General features: G+C 44.3%; 2 protein-coding genes across 2 annotated transcripts in view; both read left to right on the top strand.

Annotated features, from left to right (window-relative positions):
* The window catches only part of LOC138959367 (Ig-like and fibronectin type-III domain-containing protein 1), a 74,306-nt gene that overhangs the window by 24,558 nt on the left and 25,625 nt on the right, over nucleotides 1-24,123 (top strand). The window contains exons 11-25 of the mRNA XM_070330795.1: nucleotides 7,216-7,248; nucleotides 7,928-8,062; nucleotides 8,762-8,914; nucleotides 9,247-9,401; nucleotides 10,435-10,567; nucleotides 11,229-11,273; nucleotides 12,516-12,650; nucleotides 13,149-13,304; nucleotides 14,303-14,451; nucleotides 16,805-16,940; nucleotides 17,547-17,615; nucleotides 18,156-18,272; nucleotides 18,758-18,919; nucleotides 19,803-19,975; nucleotides 23,801-23,930. Of these exons, the coding sequence (XP_070186896.1) occupies nucleotides 7,216-7,248; nucleotides 7,928-8,062; nucleotides 8,762-8,914; nucleotides 9,247-9,401; nucleotides 10,435-10,567; nucleotides 11,229-11,273; nucleotides 12,516-12,650; nucleotides 13,149-13,304; nucleotides 14,303-14,451; nucleotides 16,805-16,940; nucleotides 17,547-17,615; nucleotides 18,156-18,272; nucleotides 18,758-18,919; nucleotides 19,803-19,975; nucleotides 23,801-23,930 (1,881 nt within the window). The remainder of the gene's footprint in view (nucleotides 1-7,215; nucleotides 7,249-7,927; nucleotides 8,063-8,761; nucleotides 8,915-9,246; nucleotides 9,402-10,434; nucleotides 10,568-11,228; nucleotides 11,274-12,515; nucleotides 12,651-13,148; nucleotides 13,305-14,302; nucleotides 14,452-16,804; nucleotides 16,941-17,546; nucleotides 17,616-18,155; nucleotides 18,273-18,757; nucleotides 18,920-19,802; nucleotides 19,976-23,800; nucleotides 23,931-24,123) is intronic.
* LOC138959366 (uncharacterized) lies at nucleotides 2,709-6,125 on the top strand. Its single transcript, XM_070330794.1, has one exon. It carries the CDS (start codon nucleotides 2,711-2,713, stop codon nucleotides 5,702-5,704), a length of 2,994 nt encoding a protein of 997 aa, XP_070186895.1. The 5' UTR covers nucleotides 2,709-2,710; the 3' UTR covers nucleotides 5,705-6,125.

Raw genomic sequence — 24,123 nt, 5'->3', positions numbered from 1 at the left:
CAATTATTGTTTCTTTCTGATATATCCAGAGCTGCCAACAGTTCCGTTTTTTTTTAGCATTGCATGCTACAATGTAGCAGAAATTATAGGTCAGTGACGCAAAGCAAAAAATCGCTACACTCAGTTGCCTCTTGATTGTGAGTCTTAGTACTCATCTCTGCTTCTCACTCCATTTCGGCAACCAGAATATGGGTCAGAATTTGTCCCACTGCAGATCGTCACTCTTTAATGGACACATGTTCTTGTTGTTTCCTGGTCTAAAAATACAGTATTTATAATGCAGGCCTAGATTCTTGCTCAAGATAGCGTAAAATACAGAAGTGCAGTTGAATTAAATTACATTCTTATCCCAACTCACATCAAGCAATTTACTCCAGTTTAGTGCTAGGACGCTGAATAGCATCGCCTTGGTAACAAGGGGAGGTCACCCTAAAAAAGAGCTACCTTGACCCCTTAACATGACAAGTCACGCGTGACTTCCCGACCTTGCCGCCATCTTTGAATCATTCACTCTCCAGCGGTCTGTGTCTACAGACGTGTTTTGATTTTGCTCCGGCTTTCAGCCGGTTTGTCTGACTTCTGCCTTTGTCAGACTCTGCCTTGGTACTTGCACACGGTCCCTCTGCTCCTACTGTGTGTTTGGGTGAGCGTTTTTGTCGTTTGTTATCGTTTTTGTGACTTAGGTTTTGTCGAGTACTTAGCATTGTTTACACTTTTTTCTGTTCGTCATGTCGGATAAGGAAAAGAAGAATAACGCTAAGTCGGCGGCCGAGCCTTCTCCTACGAGGAAGTCTTCTCGTAAATCTAAGCACTCGTCTAGTCAAGCTTCGATTAGAGTCACTGACCCTTTGTCTAAATCCTCGTTTGATGTTGACATAGACTTGCCAGATTCTCCGGCTATGCCTAGTTTGCCGTTGTCTGCTTCACCGGTCTTGTCCGGTTCAGGTCCGGTCGGCGAGAAGCAGGATGTTTCTGCTATTTTGCACTCCTTGAGTGCTCAGATATCCTCTCTTTCAGCGGAGTTATCATCTACCAAGGCTGAGATGTTGTCTTTGCCCTCCGGCGTGGGGGGTGTGCGTTCCCTGGCCAGGGTGCGTGTTCCGCCCTCCTCCACTGTTACGTCTGCCGACGTACACGCCTCTTTTGATGATAGCCGTGGTGTTTCCCTGCTGCGTTCAGCGGCTTCGTGGACTGACGACGATCAAGGTATTTATACTTCGCCAGTAACCGGGTTCTCCGGCCAAAACGAAGTGCGTGGTTTGGAGAGAGTAGCCACACCGGTTCGTGTGCGCGAAAGCTTACGCCCTCGGTCTGCGTCGTTCCGTTTGAGTGAACGTCTAGATCGAGGGAGAAGCCCAGACACGCGTTCGGTCTCTGACCGAACAGGGGAAGTGCGTCCTCCTACACTCCCTAGAGGAACAGTGGGTGCGGCAGCACAGCTATCACAGCTTTCCCCGCTTCCGCCTTTCAGGCAGGAAGCAGTCCATAGAGACGTACCGCTTGGGTATAAAATCCCTCGTGTGGCGTCTCTTCCGGGCGACGCTTTGTCGGACTATGGTAGTCACGGCGGAAGTGTCGTTCCCGGATTCACGGAAGTGAGGGACTACCAGTCGGATTTTGGCACTTCCGTCCAGGGTGACGAGGAGGTCAACTTCCGCATACCGAATAAGCTTCCGCAAGCTCTGGCGTTAGCGGCGGAAGTGGCTTATCGGTATTTTGAGGAGGGTGTGACGACGCCTTCCGGTTCAGTCGTGCAACCCTCTTCTGCTTTAGGGGATTTCCGGTCGACCAAGGACGAGAAACAGCAGTTCCGGTTTCGGGAATCCCCTTTAGTAGCGTTTGAGCTTTCTAGGCTTCTGGCCACTGGTCAGGCTGGTGGTGCTTCCCAAGCTGTCCCACTGTTAACAGCTCATGCTCAAGCTCCTGAGTCTGTACAGGCTTATCTGGCTACACCGAGTGTGACCTCAGCTTTGCCTTACGGCGCTTCTAAGAGGTTGCTGTCTTTTAACCCGGTCAATCTCATTGACTCGTATGCCTTGCCGCGTTCAACGCTTCCGGTCACTCCGGAACTCGCAGCACTTAGGCAAGACGGTTACAGTAGGGAGAGAGCAGTCCCTTGCACGGAGGCCTCTCTTTTGTCTCTGGAGGAGACTGGCAGGCGTCTGCTTGAGTTGTCGTCTCTTTCTGAGACTCTGCAAAGATCTCTGTCAAGGTCTATAGCGTCGTCTTTAGATCCCTTCGTGTTTCGGGACGATGCTGTGGAGTTGGATGTCACTGTTCTGCTAGCCTCTCTGGCTAAGGTGTCGGCTGAACAGATGAATCTGTCGGCTCGCCTTTATGCTCATTCTATCCTTGCTCGGAGGTCAGCCTTCCTCACGGGATCTCGGATTCAGGACAAGGTGACCATTGAGGCTCTTAAGTCCTCTCCGTTTGTGGAGGGTGCGTTGCTTGGTCAGCCATCCTTGGATGCGCTTCGCAAGGAGACGCAGGATGCTAGAGACTTGGCTATAGCTCAGATCGCGCACCATGGTTTCACGCACCAAAACAAGAACCAGACCTCTTCTAAGCCCCAGTCTTCGGGCTCGTTCAGAGGCAAGGCTCAGCGCCGAGGTTCTTCTTCTCGGGGTAGGGGCGGAGGTGCCCCTTACCCGAAGAGTGCTCCATCTTTTGGCAAATCGCGGGGGTCGGGGCGCAAGCCCCCCCCCCAATGATGCCCCCCCGATCCACCTGCTCATCTGGCCCCCACCCCTTTGGTGGCGGGCGGCCCCACCAGGGCCCTACTGGCTTGGTTACTGCTAGTAAACAGCCAGTGGATAGTGAGCATAGTGCGTTCGGGGTTCCGGCTCCTCTGGTTGGACGGCAAGGCCCCGTTGACCAGGGTTCCTCCCTCTTTTCGTTTTCCCAAGAGGAGGGAGGCTCAGGAGGCCATTCAGGGGGAAGTCTACTCGTTGCTAGAGAAGCAAGCGATAGAGGAGGTGTTGGACCGCAATTCACCGGGATTCTACGGCAGAATTTTTGTGGTGCCAAAAGCCTCGGGCGCCTGGCGCCCAGTCTTAGATCTGTCTCCTTTGAACAAATACCTCAGAGTGGTGAAGTTCCGCATGGAGACTCCGGCGTCGGTTCGGGACGCACTCAGGCCAGGGGACTGGGTGACGTCAATAGATTTAACCGACGCCTACTTCCACGTTCTCATTCATCCTGCGCACAGGAAGTGGCTGAGATTTCTTTGGGGCAAGAAGATTTATCAGTTTCGGGCTCTGCCGTTCGGCTTATCCCTTGCACCTTGGATATTCACGATGGTTGTCCGCCAGCTTGCCGCTCTGGTCAGACAGAAGGGGGTGCGTTTTCGGGCGTATCTCGACGACTGGCTTGTTCTCAGTCAGAGCTCGGAGTTGTGCGCGACACATACTCAGTGGGTGCTCGCACAAGCGCTGGAGCTGGGCTTTTCAATCAACCAGCTGAAGTCAGAACTCACGCCGTCTCAGGAGTTCACGTACTTGGGCATGACGTTCAACACCGTCGATTGGCTGGTACGCCCTTCACAGAGAAGGGTGGACAAGTTGCAAAGTCTCATTCGAACTCTGTCCTTGAAAGACAAAGCGTCTGTACGTGTTCTGACCTCTCTTCTTGGCCAAATGGAGTCAATGGCCACTCTTGTGCCCTTAGGCAGAGTCCACAAGCGGCCATTTCAGGCCGCCCTGAGTTCGCTGTGGAAGCCTTCTCTTCAGGGCTGGGAGACGGTGGTCTCTATCGAAAGCTGGTTTCGGCACACAACGAGGCAGTGGCTGCTCCCCTGGATTTCACAGGGGGTGCCAATCTCGATGTCCCCTCCAGACGAGTTTCTGTTCACAGATGCGTCTATGGAGGGTTGGGGTGCCCATCTTTCTGTTCACACTGCGTCAGGCCTGTGGAGCGAGACGCAGAGTCGTTGGCACATCAATGCCCTAGAGCTAGAGGCTGTTTTCCTGGGACTCCAGTCATTTCTGTCCCTGGTCAGGAACAAGCATATTCGGGTTCGCACAGACAACACGACCGTGGCGGCATATATCAACAGACAGGGAGGCACTTTGTCTCTCACTCTCTCTGTCAGGGCATGTCAGATTCTGGCCTGGTGCAGCCAGCACCTGATTCTGTTGTCGGCGAAGTTCATTCCAGGCAAACTCAACGTCCTTGCGGACTGCCTCAGTCGTCCGTCGCGGACTTTGCACACGGAGTGGACTCTGACTCATCAGATCCTACAGCGTCTGTGGTTGCATTTCGGCAAGCCCACAGTCGATCTTTTTGCAACAAGATTCTCCCGCAGGCTCCAGGTCTTTGTCTCCCCCTTTCCAGATCCGGAAGCGTGGGAAACAAACGCTCTCGAAGTAGACTGGTCGCGCCTGATAGCTTATGCTTTCCCCCCGTTTCACCTCTTGGGGAAGGTTCTCAGGAAGGCGGAGCTGGAACAGCCTTGCTTGGTGTTGGTGGCCCCTTGGTGGCCCAGCCAACATTGGTTCCCCGACCTCCTTCGTCTCGCAGACGGTCCTCCCTTCTTTCTGGGCGTGAAAAAGGGAGATCTCGTACAACCAAGGTCGGGGGTTCCTCACGAGAACCCCCAGTTCCTACGGCTTCACGCCTGGAAGCTGTCCAGGTATCGCTGCGCCGTTCAGGCGCCTCAGAGGCTACTTTAGGGTTTGTCCAAAAGGCCCACAGGGAATCAACCAGCACCGTTTATGCTTCTCACTGGTTAAATTGGACAAAGTGGTGTTCGGAGAACGGTGTTTCTGCTACTTCTCCTCGCTCGATGCATGTAGCAAATCATCTCTCGTGTTTGGCTGCTCAGGGCTTGGCTCCTTCTTCTTTGAGGGTCAGGCGCTCAGCCATTTCTTCTACTCTGAAGCAATTAGGGCATAGCATTAACCTGGGAGGTGTCATTGCTAGTGTTATTAAGGGGGCAGCGATTGGTTTTGCGAAGGCTAAGTCTCCTCTTCCCGCGTGGGACTTATTTTTGGTATTGAAGTTTCTAGCCTCACCGGACTTTGAACCTTTAGCTTCAGCGAGCTTAGCTAACCTGACTCGTAAAGCATTGTTCCTTGTTTTGTTAGCCTCTGCCCGTAGAGGCAGTGAGGTGCACGCTCTCTCAGGCCTGGCTAAGGATATTTCTTTTGAGAGCGATGGCTCTGTCGTTTTAAGATTTAGGCCAGAGTTCCTTGCCAAAAATCAAAAACCTGGTCGTTCTTCTCCTGTTATTCGCATCCCTCCTTTAAGTAGGATTCTCGCGTCTGGTGACCCTGATTTGGTAAATTGTCCCGTTCGTACTCTCACTAGCTACTTATCCCGTACCACTCCTATTAGGTCTAGGGACCAAAAACTGCTCTTCATCTCAATTAACGCAGAACGGAGCAAGGACGTGTCGCGGGTCACTTTGGCAAGATGGGTCTCTACGCTGATTAAACAAGCGTATGCGTGGTGGCACAGTCAAGCTGGCATTGGGTATTCTGTCCTACCTATGACGTCGTCAAGGACGCACGAAGCCAGGGCCTGGGCTACTTCTCTGGCAGTCCTCCGCTCAGGCAGGCTAGCAGAGGTCCTAGACGCTGCCTACTGGAAGTCGCAGGATGTGTTCATCAACTTCTACCTGCGAGATGTGGCCAGCACTCGTCATGATGGCAGTAGCTCCCTACCAGCCATTGTCGCGGCTGGACAAGTCTTACCTTCTGTCTGAGGTAAGTGGAATTTTGTTTCCCCACCTCCTTCATTAGCATTCTGCTTGATGTGAGTTGGGATAAGAATGTAATTTAATTGAAAATTTTCATCTAAATTTTAATTTGATTATATACTTACCCAACTCACATAGTTGATACCCGCCCGCCTGCCCCGCTTTTGGGGTTATATGGGTGTTTGTTCCTAAAAAAGAGGGAAATTTTTCTATGTTCGCTTTCGATTGAATGATTCAAAGATGGCGGCAAGGTCGGGAAGTCACGCGTGACTTGTCATGTTAAGGGGTCAAGGTAGCTCTTTTTTAGGGTGACCTCCCCTTGTTACCAAGGCGATGCTATTCAGCGTCCTAGCACTAAACTGGAGTAAATTGCTTGATGTGAGTTGGGTAAGTATATAATCAAATTAAAATTTAGATGAAAATTTTCAATTTAGGACCATGCTGCATGTCTTGGTAAACATCATTTGCTACACTTAAAATTCTAAATTAATACAGTGGAACCCCTCTCTAGCGACCTTGAAAATGTTAACAAAAATCGGTACTTATGGAGGGGGGTCCTTACAGAGGGAGGGGGCGGGGTCAGGGGGCCACAAAGAAAGTCAGATTTTCTTAAAAAAGAAAAACAGAGAAGTTTGAGTTGCTGACGACTGTTTCCTCAAGCAAACTGCTTCGATTTCATGTTTGACATTGTCCATGGTGTCCACCAGTTCTGGTGCATGTACTACCCTGGCCAAGTTTCCTCTCAAGACATCAAAGAGACCACCCCATAGGTTAAACTCCCCATAGGTTAAACTCGGGAACCCTCCCCCCCCCCCCCCCCCCATAAAATTAACTGATCCGCCCATTGAAATCATAAGAGATGTCACATTGTAAGTATAAAAGACAATTCAATTAATTATTTTACGTGATTCCAAGGACTACTACTTTCTTTCCAGCTTTAGATATGTTGACTCACTTCTTTATTAACAAATTTTTTATGTTGTCAATTTTAAGGGTTGGGTAAGGGCGGGGATATAGCTCAGTCGGTAGCGCGCTGGATTTGTATCCAGTTGGCCGCTGTCAGCGTGAGTTCGTCCCCACGTTCGGCGAGAGATTTATTTCTCAGAGTCAACTTTGTGTGCAGACTCTCCTCGGTGTCCGAACACCCCCGTGTGTACACGCAAGCACAAGACCAAGTGCGCACGAAAAAGATCCTGTAATCCATGTCAGAGTTCGGTGGGTTATAGAAACACAAAAATACCCAGCATGCTTTCCCCGAAAGCGGCGTATGGCTGCCTAAATGGCGGGGTAAAAACGGTCATACACGTAAAATTCCACTCGTGCAAAAAACACGTAGTGTACGTGGGAGTTTCAGCCCACGAACGCAGAAGAAGAAGAAGAAGAAGGGTTGGGTAATTTGGTTCACGTCGCCCATAACAAAAAGATTGGTATATTACAATACATGTTAACAAAAAATTAAAACATTACGTGTTAAAAAAAAAAGATACATAACATATTATTGCTGTTGTGTGTTTCAGCATCTCCACCTGGACAAGCACGAGATGTACTGGGTATGTTTTTATATCACCATAAGTGTTGTTGGAAAGCTGTCTTGTATTGCTGTTGTGTTTTTTTGTTTTTGTTTTACCCCAGAGTTTTTTTTACAGCAGTAGTAATTTTGTCTCTCACGTTCTGTGTCAGTGTGTGTTATAGAGAGAAAAGTAGAAATAATGGGTGTGTGTGTGTGTGTGTGTTTGAGAATGTAAGAGAGAGAGAGAGAGAACAGCAGAGATAATTGTGTGTGTGTTTTTGAGGGTGTAAGAGAGAGAAAAGCAGAGATAATTGTGTGTGTGTGTGTGTGTGTGTGTGTGTGTGTGTGTGTGTGTGTGTGTGTGTGTGTGTGTGTGTGTGTGTGTGTGTGTGTGTGTGTGTGTGACAAAGAAGGAGAGAGTGTTAGTGTGCATCTGTGGATTTCCATGTCTATGCGAAGCTGTATAGGGCTCAGTATCATGAACTAAGCTCTGCAAATCCTATCATTTGATTACATACTGTGCACCTGAAAGTGCATAACATAATCATAGCTGCCAACCCTCCCGGATTTCCGGGGAATCTCCAGAATTTTACAACTTCTCCCTGCTCATATTCAAGACTAAACGGTCCCCCTTGACCCCCTGGCTCCTGGATTTTGACTTCAGAAGGTTGGCAGCTATGCACAAATAGTCAACCGGTATATATGCACTTTGTTTTCAGCCTGCTGCCAGTCCCGGAAAGTTTCCAGCAAGTGCCAGACCAAGTTGTGCCACCCCCATCTGTGGTCTACCTTCAATGTGTCCGACATGCTGGACTGTTACTCTTCTCTCAACGATGTTTTCACCTGTCTTGCTGGTAGGTTTTTGCTGAGAGTACCCCCACTTCCTACTAGAGGGTATAGGCAGAAACATATATACATGTGTTGTTAAAGCAAAAGTGACAGTAGGTGGTATGGTTTATAACAGGCATTCCAGTATTTGCATATTGGCATCGTGGTGGAATTTTCATGGGTGGGATTCTTCCGGTATATGCCGGAAATCCGGATTCGATTATGACCTTTTTTTTCTCTTTTTGTGTGTGTGTGTGTGTGTGTGTGTGTGGTGTGTGTGTGTGTGTGTGGTGTGTGTGTGGTGTGTGTGTGTGTGTGTGTGTGTATTGGGTGTGTGTGTGTGTGTGTGTGTGTGTGTGTGTGTGTGTGTGTGTGGTTCGGTTGAGGTTCAGGATTCATGACATTTTTCAGTCCCACCCATGAATGTTGGCATAACTCGTTTTTAAAACAGCGTTTCAGGAGAAGGACAAAATTGATTAGTTTTAAATGAAATAGAGTTTATATTCGTTTCTGGTATGGATAGAAAGATAAAATAATGTTTAATCATGCATTTTCAATCATATTGAAGAGAATATTTTTAATGGAGAATGATTTACTTAGTCTAAAGCTAAAAACAAATCAAGACAGTAGCTCAATGAGTATGTTGCCTAGGCTTTTCAAACTGTTTAACTCTTTGTCTTGGATCTTTATTTTTCTAATCTTTTTATCCAATTTATCTTTTTCAGCAGAGCGAAACAACAGTGGCTGCTGTCAAGGTAACAATGTTCCGGACGCTTGCCTGGGACTGTGCAGTGGCAATCCTCCCACCTTCGACAAGTCGCTGGCTGTGTGTATACCCAAGCTGTCAGTCATCGAAGCCTGCATGCAGCAGGGATTGGGTAAGATAGCCTTAGTTCAAGAAATTGTGTGGGTTTTCTCTTTTCTGTTAGATGTGGTTTGTGAAGCTGAGAAGTCTCATGAAAGATAGAATAATTTCTACTTTTCTGTCTGCTTGTTTTTTTCATGCCACAATCATTATGGTTCTTCTGCTCTCTCTCTTTCCCCCTCCTCTTTCTCTCTCACTCTCTCTCTCTCTTTCTTCACACACACACACACACACACACACACACACACACACACACACACACACACACACACACACACACACTCACTTCCTCTCTCTCTCTTTCTCTGTCATCCTCTCACTCAGCGTTTTCCCTTGTGTTCCCAGCTTCCCAGCCTAGAGCCCCACAGGCACTGATGCTGCAAAGAGTGTCAGCTCACAGTGTATTCCTCTCCTGGTCTGCCCCCTCTGCTGGTGCATCTGTGGATGATTACATGGTGCAGCTGCGACGAGGCAACGCAAGTGCGCCATGGATCACAGTGGTAAGAAACTTAATCAACTGGGACATTTCATTTTCATTCATTTCGTTACTTTATTGTCCCACCGCTGGGAAATTTGGGTCGCTTCCTCCCAGTGGAAAGCTAGCAGGCCAACAAGTCGCGCTACCAAGGTGTGCGCATGTGTAGGTGTAATCAGCCACCTGCACTTACGGCAGAATGACCGAGGTCTTTTTACGTGCCACAGTGGTGACACAAGGTTCGAACATGGATACCGTCTCTGAGTCTGCACATAAAGTTGACTTGTGTCCATCCCGGTTTGGATTCGAAGCCTAGTCCTTCGGATCACAAGTCCAGTGCCCTACCAACTGAGCTTCCGGGCCCCCCAAAGCGCTGTTTGAAGATCTGAGAAACAAAGTGACGTAAGTACTTTAGAAATGCATAGGATGTGTGCAACAAGAGTATTACTCTCACTAACTCTTGTGGCGCATGTCATGTGCATTTAGAGCACTTATATCCCTTTGTTTCACTGATCACAGTGGTATGATCAGGCTTTGGGATTTGCATAGCCACTGTTGAAGTTATTAAAGCAGTTTTCATATTGAAATGGATGTCAGTGTAATGTACGTATGTATGCATGCATGGTGATGTGTGTCTGCATATGTGTCTGGTTGGTTTTTATTTTATTTTTACCGTGCCGTGCCAAGATGAAATCCTTTTGCAAAATTGGTGAATAAATATCTTGTATCTTGTATCTTGTAGCCTGTTGAAGTGGATGCCCAGTGAGCCCTCCTTATGATCCTCTTTCTCTTACTCCTCATTGGTGGCATCATCATCCTAGTTTACCCCTTTGTTGCAATGCATTGTGAGAGTTCAAAACGCATACACGAAAGATGCAGTGCAATGTATAACTGGATGAGAGGTGTGTGTTTGCATGTGCTCGTGCATGTGTATACCTAGTGTGTATATTTGCGTAGCAGCAGTAAGCTGTTTTAGGACACTTTAAGGGCTGTGGGCTGTTGAACAAAGTTTGACATGTATGTGAGCTAATTATTAACTGTTTCTTATTTCTTCTTAGATGGAAGTAGCCGGGACGTCTGTGGAGTTGAGTAACTTGACAGAAACAGAAAGCTATTCCATACGAGTGATTTCAAGGGCCAACGACTCCAGCAGTCTGCCCTCTGCCACTGTAGAATTCACAACATACCCAGGTCAGTGTTTCACTGTTTCCTAGAGTCTGTGTGTGTGTGTGATGCTTTGTGTGTACATGTGTGGGTGGATCTGTGTGTGTGTCTGTGTTGGCATGTGTGTGTTTCACTGTTTCCCAGTGTGTGTGTGTGTGTGTGTGTGTGTGTGTGTGTGTGTGTGTGTGTGTGTGTGTGTGTGTCAGTGCTGCTCTACATATGTGTGATGCTTTGTGTGTACATGTCTGTGTGTGGATCTGTGTGTGTGTGTGTGGGTCTGTGTTTGCATGAGTGTGTTTCTGTGTGTGCATGTGTATGTCTGGCTCTGTGTGCGCATGTGTGTGTGTGGCTTTGTGTGTGCATATTTGTGTTGTATAATTGCACTAATACATGTACTATTAAAGGAAAATATGAGAATAAGAATGTCATCAATTGAAAGCATCTAAACGGAGTTGATTGTGGCACTCAGCAAATGTACATTTGTGTTAGCGACATCAGTGAATTTTTTATTTTTGTTTGTTGAAAGGATGATTTTTCTTAATATCCCCCCAATTATCAGTCTCCATCTTAGTTCTAACAACAGTACAAAAAGAACGTTACCATGCCATAAGACTGCTATGGTTTCCTTGCTGGTTTGTAAATAACTTTTCTTTTGTTTGTAAAATTTGATATCTTATTTTTTTCACAGAGCGAGTCAGTGTTGAGAGGCCTACTGTAGCACACAATCTTTCACGTGAGTATCAGATTTTATCTTCTCAATTTTCATAGGTGGAGAAGTTTTTCAAACTGATAGCTAGGCTTGCTTCTTGTTAAAGATGTGGGGAAAGGATTTACTTCTTCCGTGATCATTCTTCTTGTGACCCTAAGTAGTTCATCAGTTTCTTTCTCTCTTTCTTTGTCTTTTTCCTGCCATCTATGAGCAAGACAGTCAGTTTAAAACTCGCATTAGGTGATTACAACACATCAGAGTGGATACACTTTCAGGATTCTTATAGATACAGAAAGTTATATTATTGGGGACACATTTTAAATTTGTGAAACTTGACAGAAAGGTCTTGGCACAGTTACGTTTGTTCAAGAAGAATACAACAGACATAGTATCCGACCTGTGCACATCTACGGTTTCTCCGTAATTTCTCCGATTTTTATATGCAGAATACGGTGCTACGGATTTTTAATTAAAATTCCGAAATTCCGATGTTTTACTCCACACAAAAAAAATTGTACTTTTTTCTGTTTTAAGATGTTTTGACCAATTAGTTGGCCGTTGCGCTGAAAAGATGTTTTCCGATTTACCGGAAGCGCGCGTGTTCTCAGTATTGAGTCTGTGTTCTTAGACTTAGTTCGTCCAACGTCTGCGTGGCAACTTGTGATTGAAGTGAAACATGGAACAGAAAAAGAAAGTGCGAGATTCAGATAGTGAAGAGGAGACACCAGCTCTGTCAACAAAGAAGAAGAAAGTGGTACAACAGTGCTGGAAGTCCAGTTATTCTCCAGTTATGCTTTGTGAGCAGAATTATGTCTTGAACTGTCGTTACAGCTTACTACTGAAACATTTTAAAAGCTACTGAAATTTGGTTTGTTTACTACTGATGAGCGTTTTGAGTGTGCACAGGTCTGTAGTATACAGGGGAACTCCCCTTATTAGACACCAAAAATCTTAGAAAATGAGGTCTTGAAAATGAGGTCTTGAAAATGAGGTCTTGAAAATGAGGTCTTGAAAATGAGGTCTTGAAAATGAGGTCTTGAAAATGAGGTCTTGAAAATGAGGTCTTGAAAATGAGGGGGTCCTAAAATTCGGGGGGTGCATCTACAGAGGTAATTATGAAGAGAAATTCTGATAAAACAGGCTCTTGAAGGGGAGGGAGTTGTAAACGGGGGGGGGGGGGGGGGGGCTTTAAGGGGGGTTCTACTGTACATCCTAACTACTTGATACCGTGCTTCTGCATATATCTGTTTTGTTTGTGTATTTCAGAGTGCTGCATCGATTCTGGGATGCCTTCAGTGTGCTCTCAAGGGTGTCAGTACTTACCGAATATGACTATGTACTATGCACAACACATTGAGACATGCGCTTCTCATATTGGAACAGTGCTGACATGTGCTTCTGGTAAGTATGAAGTATGGATTAGACTAGACCAGGCAGAGCTAGACCAGGTCAGACCAAGCTAGACTAAGTAAGACTAGACTCACTCACCTGATGTCAAATCCACAAATATAAACCCACACACCACACACACACAGATTCCCACACAGTCACACACCCACACACATGCACACACACACCACACACACAGATTCCCACACAGTCACACACACACACACACACCACACACACACACCACACACACACACAGAGTCTTAAATTGGGTTTTTTTAAAAGGGGGGTTCCACTGTATCGCTCTCCTCCTTTTTAAGACTCAATTTTCTTAGATTTTTGGAGGTCTTAATTGAGTCTTAAAAAGGAGGGAGTCTTAAATCGGGGGTAATTTTACAGAGGTAGTAAACAAAGTCTGAGAAAACAAGATCTTGAAAAGGACGGAGTCTTAAATTGGGGGTTTTTAAAAGGGGGGTTCCACTGTACTCAAAGCTTTGTGTGGTTTTTCAGATGGTCGCGACCACACGCCGTGCTGTCGACGAAGAGCAGTGCAGGAACAGTGCTATGATCTGTGTGTGCATAACTCTCCTGGGAGTTTGGGCCCCAGGTTTTATGCTTGCTTGGATGACACTTCAAAAATCGTCATGTGCTATGAAGAGGGATTAGGCAAGCCATTCCTCCTTATTGATTGATTGAGAAATTGATGGATTAAGTGACTGATGGATTTGATATTTGCTATATATTCTTGTCCTTGGGGAATAGACGATTTTCGGAAATAACTCTGTCGGGTTTGTCTGGGTTAAGGAAGAGTGACCTTTTCTTGCAAAACCTCGTACAAACATTGGAGGGGCCAATCACTAGCGAGGGGTGTGACGGAAACACGTGCGTGTTTCCATGTGTTTCCGACAAACCCCTCTCCAGTGATTGGCCCCTCAGAGGTTTTGCAAGAAAAGGTCACTCTCCCACAACCCATACAAACCCGACACAGTTATTTTTGGAATTCGTCTATTCCCACAAGAGAATCGAGTCCCTACCTTGCCTGATGGATTAATTAAGGGTGGAGATGTTTTTGAAGTCTCCTTGGGCAACTTTATGCGAGTGATTTACTCATGTATTTGTTCATCAGGCAAGTCATTTATTATGGATTGATGGAGTGATTGATTGACTTTTGGATTTATTCATCAATTTGTTTGATTAGTTGCTCATGATGCAGTAGTGGGTTACTGATGTACGCCTTTGTTTATTTATCTATTTTCAGTATTTATAGTTTACAAAGCATTAGTTTATAAGTTTCTTATTTATTTATTTAATTGTGACAAAGTGTTGTTGGTGTAGATTCCAATTTGTATTGTACAGTGGAACCCCCCTTTTAAGACTCCCCCCCCCCCCCCCAGATTTAAGACTTCCTCCTTTTTGAGACCCTCCTTTCGTAGATGTTCTGTTCATAACCTCCTTTTTGAGACCCTCCTTTCGTAGATGTTCTGTTCATAACCTCCTTTTTGAGACCCTCCTTTCGTAGATGTTCTGTTCCTAACCTCCTTTTTGAGACTCCCGCCCCCTTTAAGACCCCATTTTATCAGATTTTTGAAGTGTAACACTGTAACATCTTTAATGCAGAAAACAAATTCCTGATAGCTTGCTTTGTTTTTGTTTTCTTTTACCAGAGGATCTGGTGCGCATGCCGGAAGAAGTGATGGTAACCAACCTGACCAGTCACACTGTAACTGTGGAGTGGAAGAACCCAGAGACAGGTCCCAAACCGGTGTACTATGTCGTCAAGTACACCAACCTAAACAACGGCGCTGCAGTGCAGGTTTGTCCCTCAGCCTGAAAAATAATAATAACAATAACAATAACAGCACTTTATTGTCCATTAAGATATTACATGAAAATGGAAAACTTTCTTCGGCACACCCTGCCTGTAAACGATTATAACAACAATTGTATAGGACACCCCACATAAAACAAATAAAACATAGGTTCACGTATGTAATAACAAGCACGCCTATCATTTATAATACAATGCAACAAGGGAAATAGCCTAGTAGATAAGACGCTGGTCTCCCATGTTTGAATCCGTGCCGCGCCTGATGGATAAGAGTGGAGATTTTTTTCTTCTCGATCTCCCTGTGCAACTTACGTGAATACCTGCTAGTGCCTTATCCTCCTTAGTGTGTGCATTCAAGCAGAAGACTAATAGTATGCATGGAGAAAATAATGTAGTTATGTCAGAGTTCTGGGGGTTACAGAAACATTTAAATACCAAGCATGACCGGCACGGTTGGCCTAGTGGTAAGGCGTCCGCCCCGTGATCGGGAGGTCGTGGGTTCGAACCCCGGCCGGGTCATACCTAAGACTTAAAAATCGGCAATCTAGTGGCTGCTCCGCCTGGCGTCTGGCATTATGGGGTAAGTGCTAGGACTGGTTGGTCCGGTGTCAGAATAATGTGACTGGGTGAGACATGAAGCCTGTGCTGCGACTTCTGTCTTGTGTGTGGCGCACGTTATATGTCAAAACGGCACTGCCCTGATATGGCCCTTCGTGGTCGGCTGGGAGTTAAGCAAACAAACAAACAAACAAATACCAAGTGTGAGGGAATAGCCTTACAGACCACGTAACAATGTTTAGAATGCATGCGTGTATTGGAGTGACTTCGCTACCGATCATTGGTACGCATGCACTTTCGTAGCTTGACACGAATTTTGATGTGACGTAATTTACGACGCACGATACTAGTCTGTATGATGGCTTAGAACCGACGCTTCGAGCAGACGTGACTTGACTGCAGACGACCAGTTGCTAATTTGTTAATATCGATGTGCGGGAGTTGTTTGATAAAATGACAAGTTTCTTTATGATAATAGTCACTTACGGACTTGGTTGTTTAACGACGGTTAGCGGAAAATAGAGTAATGTAATTCGAGAAAGAATCGGATTATTTGCCGGAAGTTAGTGATCCAGGGTCAGAGTTCACGGTAGCGCAAGAGTATGCGAAATAGTCCGAAGATTTTGGGGTTTATATAACGTTTCCGAATTCGCGGGCTCGGAATATTCCTTGTTAATCGGGAATCTTACTTTTAATCAATTCCTTGTCAATCGGGAATTTTACTTTATTCACTCCTTGTCAACCGAGAGTATAGTTAGTCCTACTTTTTCTCAACGTAAGCTACTTTTCCTTTCATTCATTAGTGTGTCGGACAACCTGTTTAATCGGTGTCCGAGAATGTGGGGTTAGTTACCAGTAAAGACTCGGACAACCTGTTTAATCGGTGTCCAAGAATGTGGGGTTATAGTTACCAGTAAAGACTCGAACAACCTGTTTAATCGGTGTCCAAGAATGGGGGGTTAGTTACCAGTAAAGACTCGGACAATCTGTTTAATTGGTGTCCAAGAATGGGGGGTTAGTTACCAGTAAAGACTCGGACAACCTGTTTAATCGGTGTCCAAGAATGGGGGGGTTAGTTACCAGTAAAGATTCGGACGACCTGTTTAACCGGTGTCCAGGAGTAACCAGGGGAAATGATAGGTAGCGGACAGTGATGACTAGGACCGACGAAGACGTACGATGAAAGAGTGCGAGAGAAAGGAAGAGAAGCAGTAACCATAAGGGGTGTGATGATTGCGTGAGAACGACCGGAACGCTTTTAATGAAATAAAGATTATGTGAAGTGTTCAACCACGGTGTGGGCCACATTATTTGAAAGAAAGACATTGATTGCATCGGGGAAAAGAGGGGGAAACAGAAAACATTCTCACATACATACAAAACACAACGCGAGGCCACTAACAACATCAGAGAGACAGAGAAACATTCTGCACACTCCCCCCGGGCAGGTCTTAATCAAATCTGCCACACAAACATGCATTCTCCAAGATCAGAGTATGACTGCCTAAATGGTGGAGAAATAACTGACATGCACATAGAAACACACTCGTGCAAAAAACAAAAAGTGTACGTGGGAGTTTCAGCCCATGAAGGCAGAAGAAGAACAATAGAATACAAAATAACATTCACACAGCAAAGTGGAAGATCACACAGCTAATAGCTCATGTTTCATAACAGGATTCAGGTTCTGTAATAGGTTGAAATGGGATCTAAAAATGTTCTCAAAAATGAAGAAAACCTATTTTTTACTCTAAAAGAGTACATTTCCATTTTATTTCAGGCGACGACGGAAGACCAGATTTTTATCCTGCAAAATCTCAATCCAGGTTCAGACTACACGATCACAGTGACGTCCTATCGGAATGAATCGTTCAGTCCCCCCACACAGAACATCACTGTCTTCACCCCAGCTCTGGGTAAGCAGTAATCACAGTCACAACGTTCTGTACAGTGGTACCTGCCGCATGAGAACCCTTCAATGAGAGGACACTTCCCATTAAAGAACACCTGTTGTCCATTTGTCTACAATATTGAACGAATTATACAGATTATATTATGCAAGCACACACACGCGCATGCATGCATGCTGGCATGCACACATATGCACATACACGCATACACACATACATACACTCACACTCACATACTAACACTAACACATATTCACACACTAACACACACACTCACACTAACACACTTTAACACACAAGTACATACCTACTGTAGACACTTGCAAATCAAAATTGGTGGTCAACGGTTCCCCACACAAAATGATTAAAAAAAGTGTTCTATGTTGACAGTAGTTAACAAACAGTTCTGTTGAAAGCAAGACATTTCAGAGAGAATAACGATCTGGGGAAAGATATTTTGAGAAAGAGTAAGATCCGTGGACTTTTTGTTGTTGAGAAAGTGAGAGTGTTGTGTGTTTGTTGCTAGCACTGTTAGAAATGAGCAACAAACACAGGCGCCTTGTATGTCTTGTAGGAGTACATTTAGAGTATGGTTTGTTTTGCTGTCACCAGATACCTACCTGCCATTTGTGCCACCCACACTGACAAACCAGAGTCGTGTCCTCTGGAACAACAGAACTCGTGAGCATTGATATTCCATTTTTTTCTGTCTTTCTGTCTTTCTGTCTTTCTTTTTTTCTTTCTTTCTTTTTTTCCCTTTCTTTCTTTTTTTCCCCTTTCTTTCTTTTTTTCCCTTTCTTTCTTTCTTTCTTTCTTTTTTTCTCTCTTTCTTTCTCACTTCTGTTTTCTCTTTCCAGTTTGTTTTAGGTGTTGCTGTATTAGTTGTGTAAATTGTGTTGTTTTGCAGTTCAAATGTCTGAGTCTGACAGATTTTATTTACTGTCAGATAAGTCAGTATGCAGATTCAGAGAGTAGAGCAAGAATGACAGGGTGTGTGTGTGTGTGTGTGTGTGTGTGTGTGTTGGTCCACCTACATGTAAATCTGTTTTCTTGTTCTAGTTTGTGTCGGCAATGAACAAAATACGAAGTTCTGTTCAAGAGATTTAAAAATTCTGTTATTACTCATGTAACCAGTTCACCAGAACAATGTTCTGTGGCCTTTGAGAGTTTTCTTCACTGTTGCCCCCTAAATTACGCTGATGATTTCATTGCTGTGTGCAGACTGCTGCAAATCAAGCAGCATCAGTGATTCTTGCCAACCCCTGTGTCTGAACCAGCCCGCTGCAGACGCTGCCAACTGCAGTGCAGAGAATCACAACATCCTCAACTGTGCTGCAGGTAATTTTTTTTTTTAATTTAGTGTGCTAACAATATGTTTTTATGCTGAGCAGCATGTACTTTTGAAGTCTATTTTTGTGTGTATCGCATGACCTTACCTGCTTCAAATGGTCTGTTAGACTTTGACAAAATCTTGCATTTCTGTTGCTCAGTGATTTTTCATTCAGTTACGACTGTGCGGGCATGAAGTGCCCGATGAAAAGAACACGTATATACTCTGCCCATGACTTTGGCAGGAAACAAGTTGTCTAGCTAATGGCAGAATGTCATGTCATTGTGCTGTGCAGTGAATGGTCAAGAGGTCAAAATTGCCACGCACTCTATTTGCAAGATGGGTGACGTGAAATTTCATTGTATGGTTCGTGTGATGCAGAATGATAGCTGAATCTAATAGTGGGACAGGGTAAATCGTAGCAAAACTGCATTGTCTGGCGCAGCCTTAAATTGATTGCCTTTAATTATTGTTTGTTGACTTGCCTCTGCAGATGGGAGGGATCACCGTCTGTGTTGTCAGGAAAGTGGTCTGTCCACGGAGTGTCTTCCCCTGTGTGGCTCTGGCGCCTCCACCAACTTCTCTGTCCGGCAGGCTGGCTGTCTGGCTGATGCCAGTCTCAACATCATCACATCTTGCTTCCTCTCCAACACAGGTATGGGGCTACATGCCAACTCAAACTCCTGTCAATAACGACTCGCTCAGATCGCTTGTGTCTCTATTTAGCACATGTAAACCAAATAATGTACGCACTTAGTGGTTAATTCTAAGCATCTACCACTGTTTGCCTACTGTATACAACTACAGCCTATCAAGTCTACTCTAGTTCTGTTGATATCGTTTGGCTTAAACAAAACCGTACCAATTTCCTAAATGTCAGAAGAAATCTTGGTTTATTGTGGAGATTTTGATATGCCAGCAGAGATCAAGGGACACAACTGCAGGTGTGACTACCCTCTTCAGTTATAATAAGTTACTAGCATTTGACCCGTCCAGGAATGCTACTAACACAGTCGGTTCTGGTCGTAACGATGGCATGGCTCCGTCTCCATACTTTCACATTTTCAAGACTCTCCTCTAGTGTCAAAGCGAGGCCATAAAGCCGCTCAAGGCAAGATAGAAAATAAATTCTCTGAAATATTCTTGCTCTCCAGACTGTCCTCTTGCGCTTTCGCTAAACGTTCAAAGGAACGGATGTCTGTACTGTATGTTAAAGCCTGTTGGTGTGTGTGGTCAGAAACTGATAGTTTATGTGAGACAGATGGTGCCTTTAACTTTACCAAAATATTTCTGTCATTACAGGCCACCTTCATTATTGTATTTTTGCATTTTCTATATTTGACATTTGTCTAGTTTGTTTCAGGCTTGCAGCATCCATGCTTTAAAGTTAATTTACACCCTTTGAGTTTTGCAGTGCGTAAGATTCAACAATTATGGTTTTTTTTCAGGCGTGCTAGCATCCATGCCTTAAAGATATTTTGTACCCTTTTAGTTTCGCAGTGCGTAAGATTCAAAATATTGTTTTGTTTTTCTTTCAGGCTTGCTACCCTCCATGCCGTACGGTTTCTTAGTAGTCAATAACTATGATAGGAGCGTGACACTGATATGGTCGAAAGCCTCCAACTGTAGCGGTGCTGATGAGCTGTGTACTTACGACGTCCACTACTGGCAAACAGAAGTGCACAGCCCTGATTCTTACAGCACAATTCAGGTGAGATGCAGTGGCAGTTTTCACGCCAGGAAAGAGATACAATATGTTTGGAACGAATAACGCTAAAGCTATGGGGCGCTTATTGAGCAATTGAAAGGTAGTGGGTCCAAAGATATCACCTAAAAACAGATGCCAAAACTGCATATCGTGACTACAGTTTGTGTCAGATCCCAAAACTGCATATCGTGACTACAGTTTGTGTCAGATCCCAAAACTGCATATCGTGACTACAGTTTGTGTCAGATCCCAAAACTGCATATCATGACTACAGTTTGTGTCAGATCCTAAAACTGCATATCGTGACCACAGTTTGTGTCAGATCCCAAAACTGCATATCGTGACTACAGTTTGTGTCAGATCCCAAAACTGCATATCGTGACTACAGTTTGTGTCAGATCCCAAAACTGCATATCATGACTACAGTTTGTGTCAGATCCCAAAACTGCATATCATGACCACAGTTTGTGTCAGATCCCAAAACTGCATATCGTGACTACAGTTTGTGTCAGATCCCAAAACTGCAGATCGTGACCACAGTTTGTGTCAGATCCCAAAACTGCATATCATGACTACAGTTTGTGTCAGATCCCAAAACTGCATATCGTGACCACAGTTTGTGTCAGATCCCAAAACTGCATATCGTGACTACAGTTTGTGTCAGATCCCAAAACTGCATATCGTGACTACTGTTTGTGTCAGATCCCAAAACTGCATATCATGACTACAGTTTGTGTCAGATCCCAAAACTGCATATCGTGACGACAGTTTGTGTCAGATCCCAAAACTGCATATCATGACTACAGTTTGTGTCAGATCCCAAAACTGCATATCATGACCACAGTTTGTGTCAGATCCCAAAACTGCATATCGTGACCACAGTTTGTGTCAGATCCCAAAACTGCATATCGTGACCACAGTTTGTGTCAGATCCCAAAACTGCATATCATGACCACAGTTTGTGTCAAGTGTGTACCTCTTTTATTCTTGTTTGTGTTGCCATAACTATTAACTCTCAACAGTTGCTATTTCCCCCCTGTTTTCTCCATTTCATTGCTTGAGGTTTTTCAAAAGCTCATCGAGAATGCTACTCTGGTCGCATTTGTTTGTGTTGTATATTATTGTGTTCAGAATTGAAAAAGCTCTATTAGGGTATGCATAAGATTAACATAAAATTGACTGAAGAGTCACGTGATATTAAGATGTCGTTACTAAAAATAGATTTCCCATGCCCATTTTTACATTTAGTCAAGTTTTGACTAAATGTTTTAACATAGAGGGGGGAATCGAGACGAGGGTCGTGGTGTATGTGTGTGTGTGTCTGTGTGTGTGTGTAGAGCGATTCGGACTAAACTACTGGGCCGATCTTTATGAAATTTGACATGAGAGTTTCTGGGTATGATATCCCCGGACGTTTTTTTCATTTTTTCGATAAATACCTTTGACGACGTCATATCCGGCTTTTTGTAAAAGTTGAGGCGGCACTGTCACACCCTCATTTTTCAATTAAATTGATTGACATTTTGGCAAAGCAATCTTTGACGAAGGCCGGGGTTTGGTATTGCATTTCAGCTTGGTGGCTTAAAAACTAATGAGTGAGTTTGGTCATTAAAAATCGGAAACTTGTGATTAAAATTATTTTTTTTATTAAACGATCCAAAAACAATTTCATCTTATTCTTCGTCATTTTCTGATTCCAAAAACATATACATATGTTATATTTGGATTAAAAACAATCTCTGAAGATTAAAAATATAAAAATTATGATCAAAATTAAATTTCCGAAATCGATTTAAAAACTATTTCATCTTATTCCTTGTCGGTTCCTGATTCCAAAAACATATAGATATGATATGTTTGGATTAAAAACACGCTCAGAAAGTTAAAACGAAGAGAGGTACAGTAAAGCGTGCTATGAAGCACAGCGCAACCGCTGCCGCGCCAAACAGGCTCGTCACTTTCACTCCCTATTGCACTAGCGGCGGACTACGTTCAGTTTCATTCTGTGAGTTCCACAGCTTGACTAAATGTAGTAATTTCGCCTTACGCGACTTGTTTTTTTTCACTTCACATTCAGAGAGAAGAAAAAATCCACAAAATAGGTTGAGTATAATGTTCGCATGCTTCGCGGAGACGAGCGTGACCCGTCTCGGTCTTTGGGTATGGTTAGCCGAGACAGTCTGAATGTAGTCTCGCTAATGACTGGTTTTAGAAGTTGATCTATTTTTTGATGCCTACAGATTGACTAAATGTTTTTAAAGTTACAGAACTGAAAAATTCTGTACTCACCGATACAAGGACAGCACAATACAATGCGAATTTTCACTTATGAAAGCTTTTCAGGTTCACAAACAAACAACACAAAGGGTTACAAAAAGCAAAAGCAACACGGAACGAACAAGGTTTGAAAAGAAGATGGAGGGGAAACACTAAAGGGAAGGAACTCTAGGAACGGAAAGAAATGACAGGGGAGAGAAGTGGTTGGAGGATTCAGGGGCACACACACACTCACCGTATTACACATTCATAAGAATGTGTAATACGGTTAGGATGTTAGAGGAGCGCATGTTGCAAGGTGTTGTACATAGTACACATTCATAAGAATGTGTGATATGGTTGGTGTGTTAGAGGAGCGCATGTTGCAAGGTGTTGTACATAGTACACATTCTTGAATGTGTGAGATGGTTGGTGTGTTAGAGGAGCGCATGTTGCAAGGTGTTGTACATATTCATAAGAATGTGTAATACGGTTGGTGTGTTAGAGGAGTGCATGTTGCAAGGTGTTGTACATTGTACACATTCATAAGAATGTGTAATACGGTTGGTGTGTTAGAGGAGCGCATGTTGCAAGGTGTTGTACATAGTACACATTCATAAGAATGTGTAATACGGTTGGTGTGTTAGAGGAGCGCATGTTGCAAGGTGTTGTACATTGTACACATTCATAAGAATGTGTGATACGGTTGGTGTGTTAGAGGAGCGCATGTTGCAAGGTGTTGTACATAGTACACATTCATAAGAATGTGTGAGATGGTTGGTGTGTTAGAGGAGCGCATGTTGCAAGGTGTTGTACATATTCATAAGAATGTGTAATACGGTTGGTGTGTTAGAGGAGCGCATGTTGCAAGGTGTTGTACATTGTACACATTCATAAGAATGTGTAATACGGTTGGTGTGTTAGAGGAGCGCATGTTGCAAGGTGTTGTACATAATACACATTCATAAGAATGTGTAATACGGTTGGTGTGTTAGAGGAGCGCATGTTGCAAGGTGTTGTACATAGATGTGTGATATGGTTGGTGTGTTAGAGGAGCGCATGTTGCAAGGTGTTGTACATAGTACACATTCATAAGAATGTGTAATATGGTTGTTGTGTTAGAGGAGCGCATGTTGCAAGGTGTTGTACATTGTACACATTCATAAGAATGTGTAATACAGTTAGTGTGTTAGAGGAGCGCATGTTGCAAGGTGTTGTACATAGTACACATTCATAAGAATGTGTAATACGGTTAGTGTGTTAGAGGAGCGCATGTTGCAAGATGTTGTGCATAGTACACATTCATAAGAATGTGTAATACAATAATATGCATGTGAAGTTTCCCAAAGTGACATTATTTCCCGTGTGACATTATAGGCCGGTCACTAGCGAGAGCGTGTGTCTCAACCATGTGTACAGGAAGCACATGGCAAAGTTTGGCTGCGCAAATGCAAGGGTACTCACTGTTTCAGAACCCATGCAAACCCAACAGAGTTATTTCCGAAAATCGTCTATTGCAAAAAGACTGAGAAATATATCTGCAGGCAATAATGAAATTTGTTATGTCTGCAGAATGTGACGGCTCCATACACCATCAGTGAACTCGAGCTAGAAGTTATGTACACCTTCACTGTCACAGCGCACAACTTAAAAGGCAGTGGCCCTGCTGCTCCATGGCGAACCCTCTACATTGATAGGGCTAGTAAGTGTCAGTTTCGCAGACCTGTGTCCTTTAGGTTTTTCTGTAATTTTTACAAGCAAAGGTCAAAATTAGAAGTTCAGAAAACAAAATTGTGATTAAAACAAAAAAGAATCAGGTTATGTGCGGTTCTGAGGCTAATAGATTAAATTACATATCTTAACCCAACTCACATATAGCAATTTACTTCAGTCTA

This window comes from Littorina saxatilis, linkage group LG2 (genome assembly GCF_037325665.1).
Source record: "Littorina saxatilis isolate snail1 linkage group LG2, US_GU_Lsax_2.0, whole genome shotgun sequence".
In the NCBI taxonomy this organism is placed as follows: Eukaryota; Metazoa; Mollusca; class Gastropoda; order Littorinimorpha; family Littorinidae; genus Littorina; species Littorina saxatilis.
The sequence above is the reverse complement of the archived record's forward strand: the minus strand, read 5'-3'. Positions and strand labels throughout refer to the sequence as shown.

Bases quoted from the DNA above. Each gene is read 5' to 3' on its own strand.
- LOC138959366 (XM_070330794.1), top strand. From the start codon at position 2,711: ATGCCCCCCCGATCCACCTGCTCATCTGGCCCCCACCCCTTTGGTGGC.